General features: G+C 43.5%; 1 protein-coding gene across 5 annotated transcripts in view; it reads right to left on the bottom strand.

The window, feature by feature from the left end:
- Nucleotides 1-3,152: 3,152 nt before the first annotated feature.
- The window catches only part of WWTR1 (WW domain containing transcription regulator 1), a 179,604-nt gene continuing 158,690 nt past the window's right edge, over nt 3,153-24,066 (bottom strand). For 2 of the 5 annotated variants that reach the window (XM_059688161.1, XM_059688160.1), the window contains exons 5-7: nt 16,031-16,164; nt 14,306-14,418; nt 3,153-5,307 (exon numbers count right to left, since the gene is read on the bottom strand). In XM_059688161.1, coding sequence (XP_059544144.1) covers nt 5,123-5,307; nt 14,306-14,418; nt 16,031-16,164 — 432 coding nt within the window. In that variant the 3' untranslated portion in view covers nt 3,153-5,122. Of the gene's footprint in view, nt 5,308-11,095; nt 11,475-14,273; nt 14,419-16,030; nt 16,165-24,066 lie in introns of all 5 variants that reach the window. The other 3 variants (XR_009451884.1, XM_059688162.1, XM_059688163.1) reach the window with 3 other exon arrangements.

Below are 24,066 nucleotides of genomic sequence, written 5' to 3'. Positions count from 1 at the left end.
GACTTACAGGTCCAAGAAGCTCGGAGAACCCCAAACAAAAGGAATCCAAAGAGGACCACACCAAGACACATCATAATTAAAATGCCAAGAGCAAAAGACAAAGAGAGAATCTTAAAAATAGCAAGAGAAAGAAACTCAGTTACCTACAAGGGAATACCCATACGACTGTCAGCTGATTTCTCAACAGAAACTTTGCAGGCCAGAAGGGAGTGGCAAGAAATATTCAAAGTGATGAATACCAAGAACCTACAACCAAGATTACTTTATCCAGCAAAGCTATCATTCAGAATTGAAGGTCAGATAAAGAGCTTCACAGATAAGGAAAAGCTAAAGGAGTTCATCACCACCAAACCAGTATTATATGAAATGCTGAAAGGTATCCTTTAAGAAGAGGAAAAAGAAGAAGGTAAAGATACAAATTATGAACAACAAATACGCATCTATCAACAGGTGAATCTAAAAATCAAGTGAATAAATAATCTGATGACCAGAATGAACTGGTGATTATAATAAAATCAGGGACATAGAAAGGGAATGGACTGACTATTCTTGGGGGGGAAAGGGGTGTGGGAGATGCGGGAAGAGACTGGACAAAAATCGTGCACCTATGGATGAGGACAGTGGGTGGGGAGTGAGAGCGGAGGGTGGGGCGGGAACTGGGAGGAGGGGAGTTATGGGGGGAAAAAAAGAGGAACAAATGTAATAATCTGAACAATAAAGATTTAAAAAAAATAATAAAATAAAATAAAAAAATAAAAATAAATAAAATCACATATCTTTTGATGTAGTAATTTCTGTCCTAGGAAGTTACTTACCCTCCAGCCATATTCACACAAGAATATGCCCTTTTCTAAAACAGTATTTGTACCTACCACCTGGCTATCAATAAGGGACATCCATACAAAAGAATATTATTCTTTGTTAGAAATAATGAAGTATACAACTATATGTACTGGCATGGAAAGATGACCAGAAGGTATGGGATATATCTGTTGCTTATCGTGTGACCTTATACAAGTTACATAACCTCTCCAATACTCAATTTCTTCATCTGTAAATTGAGGATAATATCCTTAAAATAGTAAGGTTGCTGTGCATATTAGATTATAGCAATTGTTTTGCATAGCTTCTGGCATATAGTATATGCTTAATAGGTATTAGTAATATCATTGTTATTAAGAGAAAAAAGTGAAAGCTTCTAAACAGCATGTGTAAATGCTTTCCATTTGCTAAAAAAAAAATCTCACGTATAGATAAAGCATCTAATGTAGTTTTTTTATTTTAATGTGAGATTTGGGGGATACAGAACTTTTAGTTTTACATTATACATGTGATTTATAACATTTTCAACAATGAGCACGTTACCTTACAAATGATGATGAAATATGGTTTTTAAAACGATGCATGAGACTTAGACCCTGGAATGTGGGTAATGTTTCTACTAGCATCTCTTCTCTCTGCTGTTTAGCTGAATGTTTCTGTTTAAACACTCTCTGCCACAAGTGTGCTCCCCCCGTGCTCTTGTGCAGTGACAAAAGGATCATGGCAGTGAGAGTCAAGGGACTCAACAAGCAGAGAAAACACAGTCCCAGTGCACAGAGTGAATGATCACAGGAGGTATACCATACTGTTAACAATAGAAGAAAAACTGAATTCCTATACTTCTGATGTCTGTCAAATCTGTGAGGGTGCTGGAAGGACAGTAGAAGTTTTAAAGTATACACACAATACATATGCACAGTCTTTAAAAATCCCAGAGGGTCACTTCAAATAAAGGATATTTAGAATATTGAAAAACAAGCATTTGAGCCAAAAAAATGTTTGCCTACAAAATTTTCTTTCTTTCATTCTCTGCCAGGAGGGTTGCATAAGCCTCTCTTTAGTTTAGTACCACCCAAAGCCCTCAGGAAAAGGAACACACACAAATAATAAAAAGACAAAGGCTCCATATGGAAACTCAATTGTATTTATTTTTCTTTTACAGAATCAGAGAAGTAAAAACTAGTACCAAAGTCCAGGTAAAATGGTTTGATCTGCCTGATTTGGCTGCATACTCTGTACACATAGCATTCTAAATTAAAATTAAACACATTATAAAATGTAGAAATAAAATTTGTAAAAAGTTAAAGTACTAGCACAGAAATGATGTAGTGTGTTAGGGAAACAGTCTCTGTCAATGGTCCATTTTCCCAATTAAACTAATCTATAATTTATTTTTTTCATAGAAGTTGTACTTTCAGAAGTTACTTCCTAATTATATCATGAGAAAACAACTCGTAATTAGCAACACTCCTATACTCCTATCACTCAGATCACCTTCTTCTACTGAGAGCTTTTCTGCTAAACTGGGAATAGCCCCTTGGCATACTGTCTTTTTTTCCTGTTTTACGTGCTTCTGGTAGTCTGTGTAATCAGTGAAAGAGATGGCATTTCACATCCTAATACTAAGGTGAAACACTAAGAATTACTAGATTGAATGGAGTTGCAAATAGGTTTTAACAATGTATTTACTTCAAGAAAATGTGTTTAATGGGGGGGGGGGTACCTAGAAAGAAAGATACATGAAATTACTTTCCTATTTCAATTTTAATATGCCTTTTCTATGGCAAAACTACTGAATGAAATGTTGAAGTTGATGGATGTAGAACTAAAAAGACTAGATATCCTGGTGGTTGTTTTCTAATAAGAAAAACAATATAAATAGCACCTTATCATGATTCTGCAGGGGTTTTAACACTCATAATAATAGGAAGTAGCCTTTAAAAAGCTGTTCTTACATAGATTTCTAGCTTTTGTGTTCTTTAATAAAAGCCATATTTTATGGCCTTAAAAACAAACACAAAAAATTATATCTGGCTTTATCTATTAGTAAGCACATAGTCAGAGTCCATGTTTAATTCTGAAAAAAAATGTTTGTTATATTCATTAACAAATGTTTCAACTAATTTCACTTAAAAAAATTCTAGTATTTTCTAATGCCACAGCTTATTAGGAAATTATTTCTAAAAATTGATAATACAAATCATCGATGTTTTAATTACTTTAGGAAAAAAAGAGGGGTATCTGTTTCTTTTACACTTAATAACCTGAAAATGAGTCTATAAAAATATTTTTTAAAAATACAGTAACACTGCTCAGTTTTGTTAGGTCCCTTGTTTTTTTGTTTTTGTTTTTTTTCTCTTAGAATGTACAACTCTTTTTGCAATTATTGCTAACACAAGAGAAAAAGAAATAGTGCTTCCTTCAATTTAGTAGCAACATAAACATCACCCCCATCTCTCTCGGAGACTTGGAGAGAGAAGAAATAAAAGGAACTTAAATCACGGGTCCTTCAGGAAAAAGAAATCACTGCGTTGTGTAGGAAGCACAGCAGACTCATGCCCTGTCCACCTGCTGTTCAGCATCAGCATAGACAGGGCTCCATCCCTGCCCCGCCCCCGCCACATAAAGTGCACGAAAGCCTTCTTTTCTTCTACAACAGTCTTTTGGTATAAAGTTTGTAGTTGGAAATTGTTATTTTGTTTTGGGAGTGCACTGTTCATACCTTCTGCCTGTCTTGCTTTTGGGGTACTATAACTTGTCTATTTTCATTTCACAACTGGTATCCTTTCACTATATTCCATAACTTTACTACTTAATCTCTGACCTTTCCACGTGCCTTCTTTCCAACAAGATAAAAGGTACTCTGCCCATCTATATTCTGATAGATCAAAAGGATCTCATTTACGATCCCAAACGAATAAGTCCCCTTGGGAATTGAAAGGTTCCTCCCAGAGACTTCAATTATTGTCTTTTAAAAAAAGATATTAAATTCATATATTATAAATAACGTCAGTTGAAAACACTAAACAGTTGAGGACTTCATTGGCAGACAGAGTGCATGCCAGGTGAACCCAATGCACTCTCTCAGTCCTTAAAAGCTAATAAAAAAACATTTTTTGGTTACATAAGAGGTATTGAGTACATAGTTCATGCCTTTTTATATCAACTGTAACAAAAGGATTAGGATAATATACTTAGGAATCACTTTTACTGAATTCAGAAACATATGCCTCCACCACACACCATCTAGAGGACATATTTTTAAATGTCAGTCAGAGATCTGCTTCATCCTTCAAACAGTTTCATAGATAAGACTATTTTAAAACTTGAAATCTTAAAAGCAAAACTGACAAGGCTTCAGAATTTAAAAAGCAACAGCTTGCTGTGTGTGCCATTGGACTGAAAGCTATGTGTCCTGATGTTTTCAGAACAATTTCAAAAGACAAAAATGCAGTTGCCACTGATTCATCAAAAATATTTGCCTGCCCTTTGTCATCAGCTACAAAATATAGTGCTTCATAAAATAAACATCAATTTCTAAGCAGTAATTTTTAAAAAATATAACTTGTAATTTTAAATGTTTTGTTTAATAAATGCTCATAATTAGTAGCAAACGGGTGTCATTCATAAGATCCGCAGCATAGAGACTACGGCATGCTGCCGCCACTCTCCCACTGGAAGGACTAGCTATGCAGATGCTATGCCCAAAATGATGGAGCATAAACTACAAGAGGACTGTGTGTGCCTTTGTAAATACAGAGTAATAAGAATCATCAGAACCAGGATGGATTCAGCACTACATGGTATTCCATACAGCAAAATTTTACTATCTATATGATGATTTTCAAAGTTCAGGTAAATATTTAAAGCATTTGGTACTATTGTCATCAATAGCTTTAAAACTGTAAATCAGGTCTGATTTTGTATACATTTCCTGGACCAAGCCACCTGTCAGAAATCACTGCCTGTGGTCAACTTTTTATGGTTTATAATCAATTGTTGTAAAAATTTCAATTAACACCCATAAAGCTTAGTCATGGGGCTACAGGAACGCAATTCTGCATAACCCACCACAGGAATGCAGGCTTGCAGAAAACAAAAATAGAATATTTATTTATGTTTAACTTAGTTTACTATCAATCAAATCCAGGCAATGATTAAACTGGCCACATGGAAAGGAGGGAGCATGAGTCATGGGGGCAGAAAGCGGTTCACCTGCAGACTTGCTCTGCTCCATCGCTTTTCCCAAGAGGCCCAGGAAATGTCAGGTCATGGCTGCACACAGGTTACAATATACTGACTACAGCCAGGTCAGAAAGGGCTCGCTTTTGTTCAGAGCAGACTCTACATCATTGAAGAGGGGGATCAGATCTTCAGATTCCAGAGTTCCGAGGTCCACATTGGTTCCTGGGAGACAGTCCAGAAAATCAGGGAAACGGGTCTGCTGAGGATTGATGTTCATGGGTGCCTGCCCTGCGTTCTCCCCTGCAACAGAATGAGAAGAAACCATGTTCACTCCTTTTTCAGGTTCTTGAAAGAGGGGCAGTTCAAATGTTAACATAACTCACGTCTTCACCTGTGCTATGCCTATACGGAAACAGATTTCGTTGCTATGGGTATAAAATATTTCATCTCTGAGCAAAATTTCAGCTACCACACTGACACTGAGCTGGTGATGCTCACTCCTAGGAGATGCAGAGGTGCCAGGGGAATCTGCAACTGTCCTGGGTAGACATGTCCAGAGGGACAAGTCCTGGGAGACAGGGGAGGCACAGGTGAAGGCCCTGGGGGTCTGACCTGTGCCTTCCCGAGACAGTGGCATGAAGAGCTGTTTTGTGAAAGAGTCGAGAGGCCCTGCCTGTTAAGAAATGCCTTATCACAGGGCTATAATCTCAGGATTTAATTGCAAGCTTATATGTACCCATATCCTCCCTCTATGTTCAAAGATAATAGTGAGGAGTTTCTTTTAACAGTGTTATTAAAAGGCTGTCTTCATTGGTGGCACTAGGGATCAATGTCAAAGCATTTTATAAAGTGGGTTCTGCAGACCATGCCCCTCCCTCCACTCCACCCCCCACACCATCTGCCTTTCTCACAATGCAGGCGAGTCACAATGTCTGTGAGCTCAGAAAGGTTCTGAGATGTCTTGCAATAAAGAAGTCTGCTTTATTTTGTTTAAGCCACCCTTACCTAAGCACATGTAATCACCTAATCCAACTTTGGCAGAACTTGGTCCTAATAAACTAGAGTTTATAGAGACAGTTGAGAAAATGCTGTTCTAGAATAAAATTAAGTGTCTGGGGTGTGCCATGAGGAATCCATGTTCTTTACGAATAACTACTGGCCAGGTGCACGAAATTCGTGCACGTGATGGGGGTGGGGCGGTGGGGAGGGGTAGGAGTGAGAGGGTCCCTCAGCCTGGCCTGCATCCTCTCCAATCTGGGATCCCTCTCACAATCCAGAACCACTGGCTCCTAAGCGCTCACCTGCCTGCCTGCCTGATCCCCCTAACTGCTCACCCCTCCTTGTCTGATCCCCCTAACTGCCTATCTGCTCTCCCCTCCTGGCCTGATCCCCCTAACTTCCTATATGCACTGCCCTCCTGGCTTGATTGCCCTAACTACCTATCTGCTCTCCCCTACTGGCCTAAACCCCCTAACTGCCTTTGTGCTCTCCCCTCCTCTACGCGCCTTCAGACCCCGGCGCAGGAGAGGCCCTGCCCCCATCCTGACGCCCCTTCCAGGCTGGACAGTTCTGCAGGCCTGCACGCGCCTCGGCCAGGGGGGCCGCCCCCAGCTGCAGCCTCATGTCCAGGTGGCACAAGTCCCCGCCCCCATCCCCTGTGCGTGTGCATCCTGTAGACTGGTCATGACTGAGACACTCGCATATTACCTCTTTATATATATAGACTAGAGGCCCGGTGCACAAAAATTTGTGCAATCGGGGGGGGGGGAGGAGTGGGTCCCTCAGCCCGGCCTGTGCCCTTTCGCAGTCTGGGACCCCTTGGGAGATAACGACCTGCTGGCTTAGGCCTGATCCTGGGTGGCAGAAGGCAGGCCCAATCCCTAGGTACAGCCCCTGGTCGGGCTCAGAGCAGGGCCGATTGGGAGTTGGGGCTCAGGCCCCTGTCATGCACAGAGCAGGGCGGATCGGGAGGTTGCAATGCCATCCTCAGTCACTCTCAGGGCAGGGCCAATTAAGGGGTTGGGAACCGCCCCGTCACACTCAAGGCAGGGTCGATGGGGAGGTTGCAGCGCCACCCCCTGTCTCTCACAGAGCAGGGCCCATCAGGGGGGTTGGGGCTCCGTATCCTGTCACGCACAGAGCAGGGTTGATCAGGGGGTTGGGGAGCTCCCCCCATCACGCACAGAGCAGGGCCGATCAGGGGGTTGGGGAGCTCCCCCCTGTCACTCACAGAGTAGGGCTGATAGGGGAGTTGGGGCACCGCCCCCTGTCACACACAGAGCAGGGCGGATCAGGGGGTTGGGGTGCCGGACCCTGTCACACTCAAGGCAGGGCCAATGGGGAGGTTATGGCTCTACCCCATCACCCACAGAGCAGGGCCGATAAGGGGGTTGGGGTGCCACCACTGTCACACTCAGGGCAGGGCCGATGGGGAGGTTATGGCTCTACCCTGTCACATACAGAGCAGGGCCCGTGGGGCGCCACAGCCTGTCACACACAGAGCCGCAGGGCAATCAGGGGGTTGGGGAGCTCCCCCCTATCAGGCACAGAGCAGGGCTCATCAGGGGGTTGGGGCACCTTCCCCTGTCACGAACAGAGCAGGGAGGATAGGGAGGTTGTGGCCCCACCCCCTGTCACACACAGAGCTGCAGTGTGATCAGGGGGTTTGGGTGCTGCCCCCTGTCATGCTGATCCCGGTGCCGGGAGGCCTCGCGGCTCCGCTGATCCTGGTGCTGGGAGGCATATTACCCTTTTACTATATAGGATAGAGGCCTGGTACATGGGTGGGGGCCGGCTGGTTTGCCCTGAAGGGTGTCCTGGATCAGGGTGGGGGTCCCGCTTGGGTACCTGGACAGCCTGGGTGAGGGGATGATGGCTGTTTGCAGCTGGTCACACCCCCTTCAGGGTGGGGGTCCCCACTGGGGTGCCTGGCCAGTCTGGGTGAGGGGCTGAGGGATGTTTTCAGGCTGGTGAGTGACTGAAGCTCCCAAATGCTCCTTTTTTTCTTTTCTTTTATTTTATTCTGGGCCAGCTTTAGCTCTGAGGCTTGGCTCCAGCTCTGAGGCCTCGGCTGCTGAAAGCAGGTATCTGGTTTGTTTGGGTTCTATAATCGAAACACTCTTTCAACTCCAGTTCTGAGATCCTGGCTGGCTGAAAGCAGGTTTCTGGGGTTTTGTTTAACTTCTATATTTGTAACAATGTTTCAAACTGCAAGCTCAGAGGCCAGCAGCGGCAGGCGGGGAACGTTGGCTTCCTCCATCACTGAAGCAAGCAAGCCTCATGTTCGCTTCAAGCTGCCTGGCTGCTGGCCGCCTTCTTGACTGGCAGTTAATTTGCATATTGCTCTGATTAGCCAATGGGAAGGGTAGCGGAGGTATGGCTAATTACCATGTTTCTCTTTTATTAGATATGACAGTGTAGGAGAAAATGTACTGACCTTGTGTCCATAGACCTTTTTAACTGTGTGGCCTTAAATATATGTAACTTGTTGTATATGAGATGTCTGGCCCTGTTTACCCATATGAAGTTGGTATTATAGCACCATTTTCACAAAATGGAGTAAAGCACCCACGGCTCTGGGCACCATTCCCACAAACTCATATACATACGAAAATACAATAAATGTTTGTCAATTGTGCTTAAAGAAAGAAAATACTTAGAACTCAATCACCATTGATTACAGAATATTAGAACAACTAGTTAATGTATATGGCCCCAAACAATTTTCTGAAGGAATACAATATACCTCAAAGATTGAGGAACATCGATCCCACCACAGCATCTTTTTTATGAAACTCATTACATTAGCTTTTGTGTCATAAAGTGCAGTAGTCTTTGCATAGAAATTCACTATTCTGACTAAAACTGCAGAAAATTCATTTTAAGCATATGAATTAAATATTTTCCAGGGAGAAAAATTATATCCTTCCTAGTAATGAGGGAAACATAATCCAACTTTATTGGGGTGATAGCAAAGTTTCATGACTTTTCTACCACTCATAAAATACCAATGCTTCTTGGCAATATTTTACAGGATTTTCATTGCAAAATACAATGAAAAATTAAATCAAGTTAAACCATGTAGTGAAAAACATCAAAATAGAAAAGAAAATCCAAAATAACTTTTTCTGCCACTAGAGTATAACAGATTGGAAGTGAGGTTAAAAAAAGTTATCTGCCTTGAAGAATGATCTAAGGTGCTGATCTCTTTTTTTTTCATTGCCAGTTAGAATCCTTTATCCCTATTGATTTCCCATTTTAACTTTCTAATAACTCCAGAATACACTGTTTTAGCCAACTAAAAACTGTCTGTTTTAAATAATTCACCTCACCCTTTCTCCTCAGACATGGAAGGCATGAGGAGACTAGTTAAGGTTCTTTGTTGAGGTTAACAATTTTAAATTATCTCTCTTTGGAACAACTTTGCAATCTCATTGTAATCTTTTTGGTTTTTGCAGTTTTATCCACTTAAAAAGTGGGAGACAAAAAGCAGGCAGTTCTTAGAAGGGTGTGATTATTTTAAAATATTCTGGAAGGATTAGTTACCTCCCAGGCTTTGCTCTATATGTTCAGCTGTGGTTTTGTGTGCCTTTCACAAGGGGAGTACTCAGCTGGCTCACTCCCATTCTGCATGTGGTCAGTGGACCTAACTGGCTTTTCTAGCTACACTGGAGCTCCACACACCTTCAGCCTCCCCTCATCTTGTTATGGGTAATTACATTCCTCTCCTTGAGAGGGCTTACCCCCATTTCCTATAAAGCCTTCAGAGAAGTGACTCACAAGTCAGTGGGCTGACAATCACCTAACCAGGGTACCCTGGAGCCCTACCATTTATCAAGTTCCTTTGGAACCTTCCCTTAGCCTTCTTAGAAGGAGACCAAGCTCTGTGGTCTCATGATTCCTCATAGCTCTAAGAAGTGAGCACAGGGGTCCCACTTCACAGGCGAGGAAACTGACGGCACTCACCCAAAGTCAATGGCAGGAAGTGGGAAGCAAGACTCAACTTCAGTTGCCTGTCTGCAAAGACTGCTCTTTCAGGACACCACTTAATTCCACATTTTGCTTTAAAACATTCTCTATTTTAAAAAGCCATAGAATAGAATTCACCTTTTTTTTAAAAAAAAAAAAAAATGACAAGCTTAGATTTGGGACTCCTTAGTCTTTTCTTATGTAATTTTGCTTTATCTGTGCTGGCTTCCCAGTGTTTAAAAGATGAAGCAAACAATTATTAAACATAGGAAGGAGCCACTCCAAAGAGGGCAAATAAATCTCACACCAAAAAGGAGAGAGAGATGAAGAAAGAGAGAGAGGAAGACAAGCTAGGAGGGAGAAAGCTGAAGTAACAAATTAAAATATAACAAAACAAATAGGTAAAACTATTCCTGTATGACTCCTCACAATACAGCTACGCAACCCTCTAAACATGCACATGATGCCTGCGGGAGACCTGGGCAGTGCCCCAGCGCCCACACTCCTGGCAAGTCTGTCTCTTGGCTGACCGATAATTCAGAGTCAGATGGGAAGAGCAGGCTTCGAGAAGCAGAATGTGACAAATACAGGCACTGTGGACACCAGCAGTGGGAAAACCAATTATTTTCACCACAAAAGAATTAATTTTCTGTCAGCCATCAGAATAAAGGAGAAACCTGCATAAAAACTCCAAATAGTGGACACCTCTGCTATCTTTTATTTTTGGTTCTAGAATATCTCTGGGAGTTTAGGACTTTGATAATTAAGTCTAGATTTGGCTAATAAGTCCAAATTTGGTTTCTGCAATTGAAGGCCTTACTCCTTGAGTAGAGGAGGAAGGGAGAGGTAACCAGGAAGCCAGCAGAGGACTGGTCTGCAGGTTGGCGACCAGGGTGAAGTCACCCAACTCTTCATTTTAATTGCTGAGGGAGGAAGGACACTGTACCATGTTGGGATTTGGAGCTGACAATTTAGAATATTCTGAGTTGCTTATCTGTCCAAAGCCCACAGTCAACTGCCCTCCAAATGCAGTGCTGGTGGAACTATAAACCAGTACTTTCTCAAGAGAGAAAGTGACTTATCCTATCTAATAATAGACAAACTTGGTAATTGACCGTACCTTTGCTACGCCTCCCATTGGCTAATCAGTGAGATATGCAAATTAACCGCCAACAAAGATGGCAGTTAATTTGCATATGTAGTTGCGAAGCGGTGGAGCGAAGACTGAAGGCGGCTCCGGCCAGAGCAGGGAAGGCTTGAAGGCAGCTCAGGCCGGAGCAGCGTAGACTGAAGGCGGCTCCAGCCAGACCGAAGGCCTGGGTCCCAGGTGCCGGAGGACAACTGGTGCCAGCAGGCAGGGGAAGGGAAAGCTTATTGCATGAATCTTTTCGTGCAACATGCCTTTAGTTTATTATAACTAAGGACCAAACACATCACTATTTCACTGTGTAAGAATGACAAGCAGACAGCGGTGTCCTGATATGATGGTGAGGAAAGGGCTATGTGAAGCAAGGACAAGCAAAAAAAAAAAAAAAAAGAAAAGGCAGAATTGAAAATCTTGTGCCATATACAAAACTATATTTATATAAACTATGGGGGAGGGACTAGAGTTTACTAAGAGTGCTTGGGGCCCAGCCAGCGTGGCTCAGTGATTGAGCATCAACCCATGAACCAGGAGGTCACGGTTTGATTTCCAGTCAGGGCACCTGCCCAGGATGCGGGCCCCACCCACAGTAGAGGGTGTGCAGGAGGCAGCCCATCAATGATTCTCTCTCATCATTGATGTTTCTATCCCTCTCTCCCTCTCTCTTCCTCTCTCTGAAATCAATTAAAAAAAAATTAAAAATATTTTTTAAAAAGTGCTTTGTTGAGATTGTTTCTGGTTGGATTCCAGAATGGACTATAAAGATGATTTAAAAATGCAAACTCCAGAGAAACCATGATGGCTGCATAGGTAAATACCTGAAATTGCTGCCTCGCACAACCACTTCAAAAATACAACTAAAAGACAAAACAGACATCATCCAGAACCACAGGAAGGCTGGCTGAGTGGAAATTCTACAACTAGAAGGAAAGAGAAAAGCACACTGAGACTCAGAGGAGGTGCGGAAGTAAAGTGAAGAGGTACGGAGGCACATGCGGAAAGGGCTGGCAACTGAGGATGCGGTCGTCTTTTTCAATCGGGAGGGCGTCTCAAGCTCCCGAATGCTCTGAACTCCAGTTCTGGGTGAGTCTCTGGGGACCAAAACTCATACGGGGAGAAACTGGACTGTCTGGCATCGGTTGGAACTTGAGGGAAGCTTTCTCTCAGAGGTACTTGCAGCAATTATCGCCAGGACACTGAGACGCGGGGCCTCTTAGGGTAGGACTGAGGAGCAGCCATAGTTGCTTGCTCAGCCCTGTTGATCCCCTGAGACCCCGTCCCACCCAAGCTGTGCACAGAGGATTTTGCATATGAAAGGCCTGGCCCTTTGCAATCTGAAAATTACCTAACAAACTGCAGCTGGGTCAGAGAGACCCATAACTTCCAAAAGAAGGCCCAAGGCCCCACAGAAGCTTGCATTTCTTCAAAGCTGGGCCTCATCTAGGCACCTCCAAACCCCAACCAAAGAAAAGGAATCTGCAGATCTCTCCATAGCTCCTGCTGGTAGCCTCAGGCAGAGGCTAAATTAGCACCTCCTTAGAGATCCAAGAGCCAGTGTACCCAGTGGTCAGAGTGGGACCATCCAGATTACAACTCCTCAGATCCATAAGGGACACACTCAGGGTGCAGACTCAGTGAGCACCAAAGCCCCACTGAGGCAAGTTTTGCCCCAGAAGGGTGTCTCCAGCACAGAAGTTCTCCCACCATAACCACAGCTGATTCTCACAGCCAATTGGCCTGGAGGTCAATTCCTCCCAGTGATACCTACAACAATCAAGACTTAACTACAATAAGACTGTGCACACAGCCCACAAAGGGGTGCACCAAGAGTGTCCACCTCAGGTAATTGGGGAGGCTTAGCCACTGGGCCCTATAGGTCACCTAGCACACAAAGCCACTCTATAAACACAGGGAAGCAGCCAAAATGTGGAGACAAAGACACAGGTCACAAATGACAGAAATGGAGGAAAGCAAACGACTGGATATAGAGTTCAAAACCACAATTATAAGGTTTTTCAAGAATTTTCTAGAAACAGCCGATAAATTTAGTGAGACCCTCAAGAAATCTAGTGAGATACTCGAGGATATGAAAAAGGACCAACTAGAAATTAAGCATACACTGACTGAAATAAAAAATATTACACAGAGTTCCAACAGCAGACTAGAGGATCGCAAGAATGAAGTCAAAGATTTGAAATATGAACAAGCAAAAAACACCCAACCGGAAAAACAAAAAGAAAAAACAATCCAAAAATATGAAGATAGTGTAAGGAGCCTCTGGGACAACTTCAAGCATACCAACATCCGAATTATGGGGGTGCCAGAAGAAAAGAGAGAGCAAGATATTGAAAACCTGTTTGAATAAATAATGACAGAAAACTTCCCCTACCTGGTGAAAGAAATAGACTTACAAGTCCAGGAAGCGCAGAGAACCCCAAACAAAAGGAATCCAAAGAGGACTACACCAAGACACATCATAATTAAAATGCCAAGAGCAAAAGACAAAGAGAGAATCTTAAAAGCAGCAAGAGAAATACAGTCAGTTACCTACAAGGGAGTATCCATGCGACTGTCAGCTGATTTCTCAACAGAAACTTTGCAGGCCAGAAGGGAGTGGCAAGAAATATTCAAAGTGATGAATGCCAAGAACCTACAACCAAGATTACTTTATCCAGCAAAGCTATCATTCAGAATTTAAGGTCAGATAAAGAGCTTCACAGATAAGAAAAAACTAAAGGAGTTCATCACTGCCAAATGAATATTATATGAAATGCTGAAAGATATCCTTTAAGAAGAGGAAGAAGAAGAAAAAGGTAAAGATACAAATTATGAACAACAAATACACATCTATCAACAAGTGAATCTAAAAATCAAGTCATTTAATAATCTGATGAACAGAATAAAAGGTGAATATAATAGAATCAGGGGCATAGAAAGGGAGTGGACTGACTATTCTTGGGGGGGAAAGGGGTGTGGGGGTGCAGGAAGAGACCGGACAAAAATTGTATACCTATGGATGAGGACAGTGGGGTGGGGGGGCTAAGGGCAGAGGATGGGGTGGGAACCGGGTGGAGGGGAGCTATGGGGGGGAAAAAAGAGGAACAACTGTAATAATCTGAACAATAAAGATATAATTTTTTAAAAAAATGCAAACTCATTGCATGTACTTGCAGGCTTTGCTCTTACCTGTGTCCATCTCATCCACGTTGCTGAGGAAGTCCTCCGGGGTGGTGGGGACACTGTAGCATCCTAGCCCCAGGCCGCTGTCGGTGCTCTGCTCCCTCGAATGATATGGCCCGCTGGAGAGCAAAAGTGGAGGAATGTCAAGATGAACCCACTAGCCCTGATGGGTTTGGCTCAGTGGATAGAGCGACGGCCTGCGGACTGAAGGGTCCCAGGTTCGATTCTGGTCAAGGGCACGTACCTTGGTTGGGGGCACATCCCCAGTGGGAGATGTGCGGGAGGCAGCTGATCGATGTTTCTCTCTCATCAATGTTTCTAACTCTCTATCCCTCTCCTTTCCCCTCTGTAAAAAATCAATAAAATATATTTAAAAGAAAAAAAAAGATGAACCCACTAAAAAAATCTCCAAATTAAAATATAGTCATGAAAACCCTAACCTAGTGTAGTTCTGTCATTTGGCCCAACTTTCCAGGTAATGAAGAAAGGCACAATTTGTAGCTCCTTTTAATTTTTTTGAAACATATACCCAATGTCCATGAAATTAATAAATTGTAAGCAAATAAAATTGGCTGTTCATAGTAAATTGGTTGATTTCCTTTTCATCTTAAAACGGTATTTTGAACACTAGTCTACATATCAAGTATAATAGCATTATATAAATTAAAAAAAAATAGAAAACAGTGTTGAACGCTGCTTAGGGATGCACACATTATCAGGCAACCAGAAGCATAAAAGCATGTGTGATGAATGTGCAGTGGTAGGAATGAGTTTAAATATTAACTGTAATGCTTATTTCAAAAAATAAATCTATAAAAATATGGGAAATCTGGATTTGTGGTACATGGTGAATCTCACATTATTCTTTATACTTTTCTGAACATTTGAAATACTTTAAAATCAACACTTTAAAAACTTTCCTTCATTATTTTAGCTACTGTTTGTTTTCACCTCTCTCTGTTTTTAATAGCATTCATAATTGTATTTGTTTGCCAGAATCCTCTGAAAGGACAAAAAAGGCACAGGAAATAGAACCCTGCCCTTTATTTGAGTTTAAGAAACTAAAGGTAACTACTTCTGTTCATGAAGATATTCCTGACTAAATTATCTTTTCTGTCTGTTCTTATGTTTCCTATTTTAAAACATCATCTTTTTAAAATTAATTTTATTGTGAAATAATTTTAGAATCACATAGAAGATGCAAAAGGAACAGACCCCCGTGCACTCTCCCCCTGCTTCCCCAAGGACACTTACGTAACCACAGGACAAGGACAAGGATCAAAACCAGGAAACTGACATCATATAACACTATTAACTGAGCTACAGACCTTACTCACATTTCACCATAAACATCATTTCTTAACTGTTATGTTCTCTATTTGTCACATGGCATGCTTCCCCCACTCCCCCACCCCCAGTAGCTACATTAAACCACAAGATTTTTCCAAATAATTACTGTGTAACACCATCCCATTGAAATAAGTTCATCCCCATTTTAAAATTATTGACAAGGGTTTCAGTCCATGTCATATCACCAATTTTTAAATTTGAGATTAAAAAAAGAAAAGTAGTTAACTTCCTCTGCTTTTATTTTTTCTGCCACTACTTGCTACCTCTATCCTCACTCTAACCTCCAAGCTCCCCACCTTTTCCCACACAAACAAACACCCACCATACTCTAGATCACAAAATAAAGTAAGCAAAAATAAGTGGTCCCGAATATTCACTTACCCATTGAGGAAAGGATCTGAGCTATTATTAGTGATGGATCTCATGTCTGGAGTCATGGTTGGGGGGTTAACAGCAGCCTGAACCGTGGCCAGAGTCTCGGCTTCCATGGGGAGCTGTCTACAGAGGGCAGCTTCCTGCACAAATATGCCAGTCAGAGGGAGAGACAAGAGTTATTCCCTCAGTCTCAGGATCAGAGCAAAGTATACTTCACATGAAAACATTTCACCAAATACAAAGCACTTTACATTAATTGCTAATAAGTCAAAATCATCAGGAAATCGTCAGTGTTCTTTCTCTGAAGAAAGTCTTACAGGCGAAAGACACTTCCTCACATTCACAAAGTTAATGAGAAGCTCAGCTAATATTTCTTCTCGGGACACTTAGTAATGTCCCATCCATCCAATTGCTTAAATGCCCAGAGACAAGGCTATTTTTATCCTAGGGATTCAGACCAAATCTCCATCAATCAAAGCCATTGGACTCCTCTGCACTAGCAGGTACATTCTGGTCTTTGCCAGGCACTGGCCAGTAAAACTGTGGGATTACAGAGTTCAAGCTCTACATTAAATCATAGCTGGCACTTTTATGTCAGTAGCCAGGAAAGCAAAACAATCAGTTAAAAACTTTTCAATCAGTTGTTCTATAGACTAATTATTTTGTCAAGGACTAAAATGGCTGAAGGTTAGGGAAACATGCAGACCTAGTCCAAATCCCTCTGCTGAATGAATGTTTGAGAGCATCTGCATTTCATTAGCAAAAATCAGAATGCTAGCATTATTTTTTAAAAAAGCTAATATTACTTTGCCAAGAGAGTCAACCCAAAGATTATGGATTTGACTGCAATTATTTTCTCTAGGTATAACCTCCAGGGAGTCTCTCCCATTTTGACAAACATAATCAGACATCAAATTTCTTTCAAATTCCAGAGAATAGTTTTGCATGTTTATACTTCATCCAAAACCAAGGCTAGGCCCTTTCCATACTTATGCCTATCAGTTGCCCACTTTCCAGGCTAACAACATTGGTCTCACTGTCCCATAAACCCCCACCCTATGGCTACAATGGCAAAGAGAATATTTAGGCCATGTAAGTTACAATATCTTTATTAGATCTGTTCCAGCCCTAATATGCTATGATTTCACAGAGTAACTGCTGTCTAGACAAGTCTAGTGAAGTCATCGGCTATAAAAATTTTCAGTTACTAGAGTTCACTGCACTGTTACTAGGAGTTATGGTGACATGTTTCTCACATACAGTGAGGCTGACTGATAAGAAATTGCATTGCTAACATACACTGAAATTAATGCCCTAGCTAGGAAGGGCTCCTGGTTCACTTTTGCTCATTTAGCTTGCAAATAATCAGAATACTTAACTAACACAGATTTTATTCAGTTAATCCATAAAAAGCAAGCAAACAAAAAGAAAGGAGATTTTTTAAAAAGTTGATTTTAATCCATAATCCAAATCTTGGAAATGCCTCTGAATAAATATAGAAAAGTCTGCTGGTCCTTACATGGCAAGCAGTGTGCATTGGAAACCTTATTTCCCAACCAAAGCTTACCCGAAGGCCTCATAGCGGTGACCAACAGGGACTGAACCTGGTGTGAGGAGCCTAGAACCCACCAACCCCTCATGCACATTCATACACTAATAAATGTGGGGTTTAGCCCCGAACTGATGCCCTTTTATTATTTTTTAATGTATTTTATTGATTTCAGAGAGGAAGGGAGAGGGAGAGAAGGATAGAAACATCAATGATGAGAGAGAATCATTGATCAGTTGCCTCCTGCATGCCCCCTACTGGGGATCAAGCCCGAAATCCTGGCATGTGCCCTTGACCGGAATCGAACTTGGAATCCTTCAGTCCACAGGCCAACGCTCTATCTATTGAGCCAAACCAGCTAGGGCTATCACCATGTTTTAAGAATACTGTTTGAGTTTGTAATTTTAGGTAGTCTGAATACAAACATAAGAATCATTTTGGGAGTTTCATGGAATAAAAAAAAATCCATATTAGATACATAAAGCATATGAATTATTTATCATTTATAATGATATAATGTGAAAATGTTTACATTATAAGAAAAAATACCAGATACCAGGTATAAGCTTTCTTCCTCATTTAAATTACTCCTGGCATATTTCACATAAATACAATATAGAACTTTTTTTTAATGCCTGTATGTGGCTAAATATGTAAATAAAATTCAAAAGAACTATCTATATCTATCTATCTATCTATCTATCTATCTATCTATCTATCTATCTATATATATAAAAGCCTAAGCGACTGTTACAACCAAATGAGCAAAAAGACCCATCGACCAGTCACTATGATGCACACTGACCACCAAGGGGCAGATGCTCAATGCAGGAGCTGCGCCCTGGTGGTCAGTGTGCTCCCACAACCAACTTCCCTCGGCCAGCCAATCTCCCCAGCACCAGTAGCCAACCTCCCGCAGCCCTCCCTACCCTCCCTTCCCCCGGTCCCTATCAGGACTGGGTGAGACAACCCCAATTGGCCCTGATCTCCTACCAGGTGTAGGGACCCCACCCATGCATGTGTATAATAATCAAAGCTGAAAGAACCTGTACTATAATGGGGAAAGAGGTTCACTGTGCCATTTCACATTTGTTTCATCTATTTTAAATTAAAGATAACCAAAGCTCCATTCTCCAGCAGCACTGTTTCTCTACTTGAAAGACTTGACTCTCAGGTCATCATAAGCACAAGGCTATGTTCTGTCTGCAGGGGACTCACAGTATCATTTTCCACCTTCAAATGATTAACAAATGAGAGAATACAGAAAGGGTGTTAAATGCATCTGAATAACTTTATTTTTATATTCCTCACTTGAGGATATGCTTTTATTAATGAGAGAGAAAGAGAAAGAGAGAGAGAGAAATGTTGATGTGAGAAAGACACATGATCTGTTGCCTCCCAAACACCGCCTAACCGGGATTCAACCTGCAACTTAGGTTTGTGCCCTGACCAGGAAGCAAACCTGAAACCTTTTGGTGCATGGGATGACACTCCTACCAACTGAGCTACATGGCCAGGCCATAACTTTGAAATATAAATTAGGCTAGTCTGAGTTGGAAAGTTATCATAAGGGGCAACACTTTCTCCAAGATTATTCCACACAGCAGCCAACCCGAAGATCATGCTGGCCCCTACTAGAAACCCACCCACATGTTCTTCACTTATTCATTGAGCAAATATTTATCGAGTACCTACTATATCCCAGCTGTTGCAGGCAGTGGGGACATAGGAGTGAACATGACAAAGCCCTGCAGGACAGCCCTGTCCACTTTCCTCCTTTATCTCCGACACATCCCCTTACACATCCCCTCCCTGCTGCCTCTCCCACTTCCAGCATCTGCACCAACTGTTCCCTCTGCTTGGAACATGCTCCTCAGATATTCCCAAAGTTCACTCCCTCACTAATGTTTATTTCCTACAAATGCCATCTCCTCAAAGATTGCATGAAAATTTCTCCATAGCAACTTATATATTTGTTGGCTGTCTTTCCCATTAGCTCAAGAGGGAAAGGTTTTGTCAGGTTCACTCCTATGTCCCCACTACCTACAGCAGCTAGGCATATAGTAGGTACATGATAAACATTTGCTCAATGCATAAGTAAAAAACATTATTGGAATTCAAATGAAGATATTTTAAACTGTAATTAGTAATAAAAAATAAACTAAGAACATTCAATTCTCACCTTCAACCACAAATATGAGAGCAATAACAGCCTATAGTATACACTGCTTACTAACCAGGCACAAACTTCATCCTCATGTGATAATGCCACTACACTCCTCCTTGCTCCAAACATAGAGAGTGAACAGGAGGGCAAAGTGGTCAGGAGCAGGGATTCCAGGGCTAGATGCTTTGATTTGAATTCTGGCCCTGACATCTCTCAGACAATTCTTTAACTCCTGTGATCCTCTTTTGCAGAGTGGGGATAACAACAGCATCTGCCCAATAGAGCTGCTGTGATGATAAAGTGAGGTTACATATGTAAGGCTCATAGAACATGAGCTCACCTAATCAATGTTAACTGTTATTATTATCATCTCATGTTCTATATTCCAATCCTGAAAACAAAATAAAAAATCTTAAAGGTCACACTATTGTGTGGCCTGAGTGTCTGACACTTCTTCCTGGTCAACTTCCACCCTGAAGGATTAAAGTGTGAAGTTCATCATGATGCGTGAGCAAGACTAAGAAAACAATTTCTTTTTTTAAAACCTTTTTGTATAACATAAAATTAGTGTGTGTGTGGGTGTTTGTTTGTTTTTAAATCCTCACCCAAGGACATGTTTTTATTGATCTTAGAGAGAGATGAAGGGGAGAAAGGGAAGGAGGGAAGGAGGGAGGGAGAGAGAGAGAGAGAGAGAGAGAGAGAGAGAGAGAGAGAGAGAGAAACATTGATGTAAAAGAGAAACATCAATCAGTTGCCTCTTGTACCCACCCCACTGGGGATGGAACAGGAAATCTGAGTATGTGCCCTGACCAAGAATCAAACCCACGACCTTTCGGTATAAGGTATGATGCTCCAACCAACTGAGCCACACTGGCCAGGGTTAAATTAGTTTTTAATATAAATGGAGAATGGTGAGAATTTTCAGTTCACTTAATTATATTTTATAATATAACTAGAGGACCGGTGCACAAAAATTTGTGCAATCGGGGTGGGGGGGGGGTTCCTTCAGCCCGGCCTGTGCCCTCTCACAGTCTAGGACCCCTCAGGGGATGTCCACCTACTGGCTTAGGCCCGTTCCCCAGGGAATCAGGCCTAAGCTGGCAGTCAGACATCCCTCTGGCAGCCCTGGAGCCCTCGGGGAATGTCCACTTACCAGCGGGGAGCAGGCTTAAGCTGCAGTTGGACATCCTTAGCATTGCTGAGGAGGCGGGAGAGGCTCCCACCACCACCACTGTGCTGGCAACCATCAGCCTGGCTTGTGGCTGAGCAGAGCTCCCCCTGTGGGAGCGCACTGACCACCAGGGGGCAGCTCCTGCATTGAGCATCTACCCCCTGGTGGTCAGTGTGTGTCATAGTGACCAGTCATTCCCAATGGCTCTGCTGTTAGGGTCAATTTGCATATTACCCTTTTATTATATAGGACTACAGGCCCAGTGCACAAAACTTTGTGCACTCGGTGGGGAGGGAGGGTCCCTCAGCCCGGCCTGTGCCCTCTCGCAGTGTGGGACCCCTCGGGAGATAACGACCCGCTGGTTTAGGCCTGCTCCCGGGTGGCAGAGGGCAGGCCCAATCCCTAGATGCAGCCCCTAGTCGGGCTCAGAGCAGGGCTGATTAGGGAGTTGGGGTGCCGCCCCCTGTCATGCACAGAGCAGGGCGGATCGGGAGCTTGTGATTCCACCCTCAGTCACAATCAGGGTAGGGCTGATTGGGGGGTTGGGGCACCGCCCCCTGTCACACTCAAGGCAGGGTCGATGGGGAGGTTGCGGTGCCACCCCGTCACACACAGAGCAGGGCCAATAAGGGGGTTGGGGCGTTACCCCCTGTCACTCACAGAGCAGGGCCCATCAGGGGGGTTGTGGCTCCACACCCTGTCACGCACAGAGCAGGGCGATCAGGGGGTTGGGAAGCTCCCCCCTGTCAAGCACAGAGCAGGGCCCATCAGGGGGTTGGGGAGCTCCTCCCTGTCACGCACAGAGTAGGGTCGATAGGGGAGTTAGGGCACCACCCCGTCACACACAGAACAGGGCGGATCAGGGGGGTTGGAGTGCCGCACCCTGTCACACTCAGGGCAGGGCCCGTGGGGGGGGGGGGGCGGGGGGGCACCACACCCTGTCACACACAGAGCAGGGCTGATCAGGGGGTTGGGGCAAGGCTGCCTGTCACACACAGAGCCGTAGGGTGATCAGGGGGTTTGGGCGCTGCCCCCTGTCACGCTGATCCTGGTGCCGGGAGGCCACACAGCTCCACTGATCCTGGTGCTGGGAGGCATATTACCCTTTTACTATATAGGATAGAGGCCTGGTGCACGGGTGGGGGCCGGCTGGTTTGCCCTGAAGGGTGTCCTGGATCAGGGTGGGGGTCCCCACTGGGGTGCCTGGCCAGCCTGGATGAGGGGATGATAGCTGTTTGCAGCTGGTCACACACCTTTCAGGGTGGGGGTCCCCACTGGGGTGCCTGGCCAGTCTGGGGGAAGGGCTGAGGGCTGTTTTCAGGCTGGCAGGTGACTGAAGCTCCCAACTGCTCCTTTTTCTCTCTCTTTTTTTTAATTCTGGGCTGCCGGAAGCCAGTCCATCCTTGCTGTTTCAAGGGACATGGCATATATGGCATACTGTTCTTAATATGTTTGCTCACCTTCTTGGCACTATGTGTTTTAACCAAGGTCACCTGTCTGAGAAAGGTTGTTTCCCCGGGTAGGGATTTTCCCCTGAAGTTAGGGAGGGAATAAAACCCCTTAACTAAGTGCCAGGCGGGTAATTAATCACTCTAACTATGAACAATCATGCTTAAGCTACATAATCTTTACTCCCTGGAATGGAGATAAGAAACGCCCTAACCTTTGGAATAGAGATTGATAGGATTGGAATCAACTGGTATAAATACAGATGTAACAAGACAACAGGACACAGAATCTAGACAAAGAACCTACACAGAACCTAGAGACAGAAGAACTTCGCTGGAGAGAACATGGCAAAAGATCCTGGACAGAAACTGGACACAGAACCCAGAGACAGAACATGGCAAAAGATCCTGGATGGAAACTGGCAACAGAACCTAGAGAGAGAACCTGGCTGAAGATCCTAGAGACAGAACCTGGCTACAGAACCTGTATAGGACATGGCAAGAGAACCTGAAGAACCTGGCGACCGAACCTGGCTGGAGAACCTAGTGAGAGAACCGAAACAGAACTTGGCTAGAGAACCTAGACAGAACCTGGCTACAGAACCTGGCTGGAGAACCTACAGAACCTGGCAACAGAACCAGTCAAGAGAACCCACCTGGAGAACCTGGACAGAACCTGGCTGGGGAACCTAGCGAGGGAACATGGCTACAGAACCTGGCTGGAGAACCTGGAGAACCAGGCTGGAGAACCTAGCAAGAGAACATGGACACAGAACCTGGCTGTAGATCCTAACCAGAACTTCACTGGAGATCCTGACCAGAACTTGGCTAGAGATCCTGGCTAGGCTGCTGATGAACTCAATGCTCTCTCTGTGTCATTCCTTCTTCGCCGACTCCGTCCACACCTTTGGGGACCCCTGGACCTGCTGGGGTTGGACCCCAGCACTGGGCCAGCTTTAGCTCTGAGGCTTGGCTCCAACTCTGAGGCCTCCGCTGCTGAAAGCAGGTATCTGGTTTGTTTGGGTTCTATAATAGAAACACTGTTTCAACTCCAGCTCTGAGATCCCGTCTGGCTGAAAGCAGGTTTCTGGGGTTTTGTTTAGCTTCTATATTTGTAACAATGTTTCAAACTGCAAGCTCAGAGGCCTGCAGCAGCAGGCGGGGAACGTTGGAGTCCTCCGTCACTGAAGCAAGCAAGCCTCATGTTCGCTTCAAGCTTCCTGGCTGCCTGCCGCCATCTTGGTTGGCAGTTAATTTGCATATCTCCCTGATTAGCCAATGGGAAGGGTAGCGGAAGTACGGCTAATTACCATGTTCTCTTTTATTAGATAGGATAGTTCTATATTTAGAATTTCTAAAAGTATCACCTTTTTTTTGAATGACAGTATTTTTCTACTACTGCTCATGAATGGAAGGAGAAAAAAAGCAGCATGAAATCCTAGTTTTTTAAATATAAGGGCAAACCTCATGAACACATCTCCATCCAAACAAGGAAGGATTTAATAAACAACTAAGTTTAGGTATAAAATTCAACCCCAGATTCAGTATGCTTCTAGCTGCCTTGATACCCATGGCCCTGTGTAGGCAGAACCAAGAGGCAAACACTGACCAAGAAGCAGCAGACAGTGAAGACTGTTGGAACTGGAACAGCTGAAGCAAAGATAGAAGATGGGGGCACTGGACTATGTAAACTGATGTGGAAACAGG

The sequence above is a fragment of the Myotis daubentonii genome, chromosome 3 (genome assembly GCF_963259705.1).
Source record: "Myotis daubentonii chromosome 3, mMyoDau2.1, whole genome shotgun sequence".
Classification (NCBI taxonomy): domain Eukaryota; kingdom Metazoa; phylum Chordata; class Mammalia; order Chiroptera; family Vespertilionidae; genus Myotis; species Myotis daubentonii.
The sequence above is the reverse complement of the archived record's forward strand: the minus strand, read 5'-3'. Positions and strand labels throughout refer to the sequence as shown.